The sequence below is a fragment of the Tupaia chinensis genome, unplaced genomic scaffold (genome assembly GCF_000334495.1).
Source record: "Tupaia chinensis unplaced genomic scaffold, TupChi_1.0 Scaffold000392_1, whole genome shotgun sequence".
NCBI lineage: Eukaryota > Metazoa > Chordata > Mammalia > Scandentia > Tupaiidae > Tupaia > Tupaia belangeri.
Window position 1 is genome coordinate 1,628,689 of NW_006159894.1, and position 7,828 is coordinate 1,636,516.

Here is a 7,828-nt window from a genome sequence, read left to right on the forward strand (position 1 = left end):
AAAAAGACTTTGGAATTTGAATTAGAAGCTCTAGTAAGTGCAGTTTTTGCTTTGGAAATATGCTAACATTGAACCATTAACAATGGTAATAATTCCTATTATCTTTTATTTGTTAAAGAATGATAAAAAGCATCAATTAGAAGGAAAACTTCAAGATATCAGATGTCGATTGACCACTCAAAGACAAGAAATTGAGAGTACTAACAAATCTAGAGAGTTGAGAATCGCTGAGATCACCCATCTACAACAACAATTACAGGTGAGCCCCTTTCACGGGCCAGCTTGGTACGCAGCAGCAGCACACTGCTCCAGCAAAGCTGGATGCATGTGGAAGAGTGTGATTCAGCTCACCTGTGCGTCTGTTCGCACTGGGCACACATGCCTATGGTTTTGGCTGTGAGAAAGGCTTTGGGGGTAGTAGTTGTCGCATGACCCTGCTGAGGGTACTTCTCTGTTTTGTTCTCTGTCTTAGTTTCTCACTCTCATGATGGAAATAATTTTTTTAAATGTTTTTAAGATTACTTGCTTTTTTCTAATTTATTTCATTCATTTATTCAACAAAAATTAAACATCTACCAGGTGCTAGGTACTGGGAAACAAGAGTGAAGTAGGTGGGGTCCTTGTCTGAAAAATAAGCTGCCAAATAAACAAACTCAACAAATGTTTGCTGAGCACTGTTACTGGCCCGGTGCTCTTGCAGGCCCTGGTCTTTCAGCAATGAGAGGACAGCACTGCCTTCATGGTGTTCACCTTCTGTTTGTAGGAAGGGTAGACACTTAGACAATAAGAATGTCTTCTATTAGAAGACTGAAGTACTAAGATGAGTGAGTAGGGAAGGAGAGAAAGTGTCCTTAAGGTAGGAGTGTTGTGATTTTAGCCAAAGTGGTCGGGTCAGGCCTTTCTGTGATGGAGACGTTTGAACAAAAACTTGAAATCAGGGGCCAGCAGATGGCTTAGTGGTTAAGGTACTGGACTCCCGTGGCCAACTGCAGTTCAAGTCCCAAACCTGGTGGCTTGAAAATCGTGCCTGGTGTGTGTGCGCGCGTGCCTAAAATCCCAAGAGGAGAATGAAGGAGAAGGGATTATTGTGTGGCCATACCCCATAGGGGGTGATTTCTCACTTTCTTGCTTTCTGTCTCTCCCACGACTGCATGTGCCCTATGGCAAATAACCTAAAAACATAAACAGACAACAACAAAAAAAGCTGGAAATCAGTGAGTGGGTAAACCTTGTGGCTATTTGGCAGAGCAAGTGGAGACAAAAATAGTCCCAGAGTCCTGAGGATATAACAGTTGTTTGGGATGCGAGTTAGGTTTTCTGTGGTGACAGCAGGTGGGGCTGGATCACATAGCATAGCTTCTGTATAGGACTTTGACCTGATTATTACAATAAATGAGTGCAATTTAGTATTTAGGAGGGGGGCGTCTTCGTAGCTTATGGTTAGAGAACTGGATCTACTTGGCCAATATGTGGTTTAAATCCTGGCCCTGGTGGCTTGAAAAACACACTGAGAACCTGTGATGATGGCCCCGAATCCTGACATGATGGAGAAGTGGAGAAGAAGAGATTGTGGCATGACCACACCACATGGAGGGGTGCTTTCTACCTTTCCCTCTGTCTGTCTCACTGGTGAGCATGGCAGTGAAAAAAGTCTGTTAGGGGAGATATCAGATATGTAGAAAGAATAGCTGAAGAAATAATGGAGAACTATGAGCAATTCTACCTTCATTTTATTGCCTGTCCAAAGTTGTTGTATTAAGCCTGAATTACAGGGCCATGAAATTCATGTAAATATCATATACACATCATCATATTTGAACTTTGTGACCCATTCATGAGAGGCTTCTTTTTCTCAGCATGCTGTCTCTGGGCTTTATCCGTGTTACTGAGTGAATGGAAAGTTCATTCCTCCTATTCATCACCAAATAGTATTTCCTGTTTGTCCATTCACCTGTTGACTAACATTAATGTTTCTTTCCAGTTTGGGACTTTTTTGTACAAACATATGGAAATATGTTTTATTTTTCTTGAGTAAGTTTTTTGGAGTGGGTAGAATACTGTGTTATGTAAGGGTATGTTTAATATGCTTGTAAGTATATTATTCTTCATCGTTTCTAGCACTTGTTATTGTCATTATTTTTAATTTTAACATTTCTGGTGGGTGTGTAAAAAGTATTTTGTATATGTTTACCTTTCACTAGTACCTTACTCCATTAATAACTATACTTTTATAATCCTTTTTGAAATCAAGTAGCATGAGTTCTCTTGTTCTTTTTGGTTTTAATCTATATTTCCCTGTTGACTAGTGATAATATATATCATTTTAAGTGTTAATTAGTATGCATCTTCTTGGGATGTCTTTGTTGAAGTTCCTGAACAAATCTTTTGCTTATTTTTAATTGGTTTGTTTTTCTTAATGAATTGTCAGGGTTTTTTTTTTTTAATTTTATTTATTAGTTCATTTATTCTAATTTGACCAGAGAGAGAGACAGAGAGATAGGGGGCGGGGAATGAGAAAGCAAGCCACCAAGTGTGGGACTCGAACCATGGTTGGCCATTTGGGAGTGTCCAGCTCCTTAACCACCATGCAACCTACTGGTCCCGAATTTTAAGGGTTCTTTACATATTCTTGCTAAGAAGTCTTGTCAAATACATGTTTTACAAATTTTTTTTTCCAGTCTGTGTCTACATTTTTGTTATAGTGACTCTTTAAAAGGCAGAAGTTGTAAATAGTTATTTAGGTTCATTTTATCAATTTTTTCTTTTAATGTCAACTTTTTTTATCTTCTAAGAATTTTTTAAATAATATTAATGTAATTTTATTTATGATTATTATTATGTTTTAGTTTGCTACAGGGAATATGCATTCACTAGAGATAGGGAGAGAGAGAAAGGGAGGGAAAGCGAGAAAGCAAGCCACCTGGTCTGGGACTAGTGGTTGGCCATGTTGGAGTCCAGCACTTTACCCACCACACCACCTGCCAGCCCCTTCTAAGAAATTTTTGACCATCTGATAATTGTAAACATCTTAAATGTTTTTGTCTATGATCAATCTCAAGTGGTTTTTTTTGCATATACTATGAAATAAAGCTTAAGGTTCATTTTCTTTCCAGTACTGGTACCCTTTTGTTCTAGCTCCATTCATTGAATACAGTGTTTTTTCTCTCATTGAATGAGTAGTTGGTTGAATATCAGTTGAACATATTTGTAAAGGTCTAGTCTGAACTTTGTTCTGCTCCTTTGATGTGTATGTTTACCTTTCACTAGTACCTTACTCCATTAATAACTATGCTTTTTTTTTTTGGAGAAGTTTTTGCTATAGGGCGCATGCGCTCGCCAGACAGACAGAGAGACAGAGAGATAGAAAGCGAGAAATCACCCCCCAGGGGGGATGGCCACGTTGCAATCCCTTCTCCTCTCGGGATCTTGGGCACGCATGCACATGTGCCCAGCGTGAGTTTAAGCCACCGGGTCTAGGACGCGAACCGCGGTCGACTACGTGGGAGTCCAGCGACATAGCCATTACGCTAACTGCTGGTCCCAATAACTATACTTTTATAATCCTTTTTGAAATAAAGTAGCATGAGTTTTCTTGTTCTTTTTGTTTTATTGCATTGACCAGAACATCCACTAATAAGATGTTAATTAGGTTTTTGGTAGGTACTCTTTCTAATTAAGGGACTTCCCTTTTATTCCTTTTTTTGCTGAAAGTTTTTATCATGAATGAACATTGAATTGGCCCATATGCATTTTTCTGCATCTGTTGAGATGATTATATATTTTTATTTATAATTTGCTAATATGGTGATTTATATTGATTACACTTTGGATGTTAAACCAATCTTCCACTACTGGGATAAACTACATTAGGTCATGGTTTATTTACTCTTTTTTTTTTTTAGAGGTTTTTGCTATAGGGCGCGTGCGCTCGCCAGACAGACAGAGAGAGACAGAAAGTGAGAAATCACCCCCCAGGGGGGATGGTCACGCCGCAATCCCCTCTCCTCCATTCTCCTCCTGGGATCCTGGGCACGCACGCACACGCGCCCAGCGTGAGTTTTAAGCCACCGGGTCCAGGACGCAAACCGTGGTTGACTACGTGGGAGTCCAGCGACATAGCCATTACGCTAACTGCTGGTTCCTTTCCCTTACATTTTTGTTAGCATTCATTAGCGAAGCATTCTGGGCTGGGAATTCAATGGATGAAAAGGGTTATTTATAGATTCTGTTTCTTCTGAGTCTGTTTTGATCATTTGTATCTTTCAGTGAATTTTTTCATTTTACCTTAATTTCAAACTTATTTACATAGCAGTCACAATATTCACTTAACTCGCCACAAGTCTGTCATATCTGTAGTTGATGTTCCTTCCTTCATTCTAGATATTGGTACCTTGTGTCATCTCCCGCTAATTGCTCCTCACTCCTCCTTTTCTTGATTACTCTGGCTGACAGGTCTGGGACCCTAATTGCAGTTGACCATGTGGGAGTCCAGCGTTTTAACCACCATGCCACCTATTGACCCCAAGTTTGTTGGGTTTTATTGATTTTTTTTTTTTTTTTTAAGTAAGCTCTTCTCTGGGACTAGCAGATGGCATAATGGTTACATCACTGGGCTCCTACATAGTCGACTATGGTTCGAGTCCCAGACCCAGAGGCTTAAAACTCATGCTGGGTACGTTTGCATGCATACCCAAGATCTCAAGAGAAGAATAGAGGAGAAGGCATTGTGGCGTGGCCATCCACCCGGGGGGTGATTTCTTGCTTTCTGTTTTTTTGTCTCTGTCTCTCTAGTGAGCACATGCACCCTGTAGCAAAAATCTCAATAAACAAATGAACAAAAAGCCTTTGGCTTTATTGTTTCCCTATGGTATATCTTTTCTACTTCATTTACTTACGCTCTTTTGTTATTATTACTATTCTTTTCTTACATTTACTTTGAATTTTTTTTCTAGTTTCATAAAGAAGAAGCTTAAATTATTGAATTTGGCCCTCTCTTCATTTCTGATATAAACATTGCAAGCATTGTTGTATCTATATTCCATGAATTTTTATTATGTTGTTTTGTTCATAGTCACTCAATTCGAAAACTTTATTGATTTTACCATTTCTTCTTTGATTGATGCTTATTTAAAATTATACCTTTTAGTTTCCAAATAGTTGGATTGTGGTTTTTTGGGGGGGAGACATATCTTACTGGTTTCTAATTTATGTCTTATGATATGCAAGCATTCTCTGTAGGATTTCAGTCCTTTTTAATGCTTTTACATTATCAAGACCTATGGCTCACATGTGTACTTGAAAGAACCTGGACTCTCTTGTAGTTAGGTCAAGTGTCCCATTAGTGTGTTAGTTTGATCAGGTTGATCCATGGTAGTGTTCAAATTGTCTCTGTCCTTACTGATTTTGTGACTTCTTTTAGCTACTGAAAAGAAGCATTTCAATTTCCATTTTTGTGGATTTATCTGTTTTTCTTTCAGTTCTGTCACTTCTATCATGTACTTTGAAGTCCTGAAAAAAAAAAATTCATTCATTTAAGGTTTTAAGATATGAACATATAAACAGTACCAGAACTTCATTGTTGGAAATTGTCTTAAAATATGTTTTTTAAATGCATGCATCATTTAAAGGTATATTTTTCTATTTGCCAACTCTGTATGTGTCTTCCATTAACTATTGGTGAGAAGTTTCATAAGATATTCCCTTGGAAAATTTAGGGGTAAAGGCCCTGTATTTATTTATTATCACAATATTACCACTGAATGCTATGTGACCGAACACATTTTTCTTCTTTAATATTGATGCCTGGAATGTTTAGGTATTGATAATAATAAAATTTAAAAAAAAAAAAAAACAGGATTCCTAAAATGTAGAAATAATACATGGTTTGAAGAAAGAAAGAGATACCTTATAGAGAATGAGATAATGGTTACTTTTTTAAAAAGATTAGTGTTACTGGGAACCAGCAGTTAGTGTAATGGCTATGTCGCTGGATTCCCACGTAGTTGACCGCGGTTCGTGTCCCGGACCCGGTGGCTTAAAACTCACGCCAGGCGCGTGTGCATGCATGCCCAAGATCCCGAGAGGAGAATGGAGGAGAAGGGATTGCAGCATGACCATCCCCCCTGGGGAGTGATTTCTTGCTTTCTGTTTCTATGTTTCCCTCTGTCTGTCTGGTGAGCGCACACACCCTATAGCGAAAACCTCTAAAAAAAAAAAAAAAGGATTAGTGTTACTTACTTTGCAAATGATTAGGTATCAATTTAATCTATTTTAGAAATTCAGGTTATACATTTTAATATATTTTTTTGTTGTTGCTGTTGCCATAGGTCACAATGTGCTCTGTGGACAAGCAGAGAGATAGAAAATGAGAAGTCACCCCCCAGGGGACATGGCCATGCCACAGTCCCTTCTCCATTCTCAGGATTTGGGGCATGCATGCACACCTGCACAATGTGATTTTCAAGCCACTGGGTCTGGGACTTAAACCGTGGAGTTGGCTATGTGGGATCCAGTTGCCTTAAGCTCCATGCTCCTGCTAGCCCTAAAGTAATGTTTATTAAAACAATCTCAGTGAGCTGAGCCTAGACCTTATCTTGATATTTCATTGTTTGTCTTGGTTCAGGAAAGAACCAGGGGTTCAGGGGCAAGGGGTATTACTTTAACTTGGAAAGAAGACTAAGAGAAGGAAAAATTTGGTTGGTATGATCTGGAATATGATCTGCTTTGTGTATTCTGTCTTGTCAAGATGCGTGTGTTTGTGTATTATTTGTAAGAAACACTTCTAAAGCCTCTGTGTTTAGCTTTCTACCGTGCAGACAGATAGTACCCAAAGATTTATTGCACAGGAGCCAATCTGCATCTAAAGGTGGTTGTCCCCAGGGAAACTAGGGAACCTGGTTCTTAGCCTCTGATGAAAAATTTTAATAGAGTATTTTTACCTTTTTCAACCAAAAGTCAATACGTAGATATCACTTTTTAATCAATGTAAAGATTCAGATACTCTAATTATATCCTGGAAAACCTACCATTTTACTGAAATGTACAAAAACCATATGGAATAAATTCAGGTAAACTTAAGCAGATACTGTGCTTGGCAGGTCACAAAAACACTAAACAACCTTATACATTGTGGTTTAGCTCTGTGTGATAGATAAATGTATACCACAGCTCAAATTCTACTTGTGAAAATCTTTTGATGGGCCCAGCCTCTTTAGCATGCACTGGTCAGTGCCCCTCTTGGCTGACTAAGGCCACATGGGAGGCCTAGGTTGGATTCCCAAACCACATAAAAGCTGAATTCAGTGGTGTGAGCCTGTAGTTCCTGCTACTCAGGAAGCTGAGGCAAGAGGATTGCAATAGGGCTACTCTATCTTAAAAAAAAAAAAAAAAAAATACATATCTTTTAGATTTCTCTAAGTTCAGATGTATGTAAACATAAGTTTGGCCCTGTTGAGAATCCGAGTTGAGTCAAGTTCCTCTTTAAACTGCTGAGTCAGTTTACAAACTATAGGATCACTGCCTTTGCATTTGATCTTCAGATAACTGAGTGATTATTATTTCAATTTTCTTTCTGCTAAGTCCTACTTATAGTACATTTTTTAAAACAATTTACCTAGGTGAACATGTGCTTGTAGGAGAGATACAGAGACAAAGTGAGAAAGCATAGAAATAATACATGGTTTGAAGAAAGAAAGAGATACTTTATAGAGAATGAGATAATGGTTACTTTTTTAAAAAGATTAGTGTTACTGGGAACCAGCAGTTAGTGTAATGGCTATGTCGCTGGATTCCCACGTAGTTGACCGCGGTTCGTGTCCCGGACCCGGTG

The 7,828-nt window shown here is 38.5% G+C and overlaps 1 protein-coding gene across 1 annotated transcript in view; it reads left to right on the forward strand.

The window, feature by feature from the left end:
* The window catches only part of ITSN1 (intersectin 1), a 268,969-nt gene that overhangs the window by 140,253 nt on the left and 120,888 nt on the right, over positions 1 to 7,828 (forward strand). Inside the window, exon 16 of the mRNA XM_006153903.3 lies at positions 119 to 259. Within this exon, the coding sequence (XP_006153965.1) occupies positions 119 to 259 (141 nt within the window). The remainder of the gene's footprint in view (positions 1 to 118; positions 260 to 7,828) is intronic.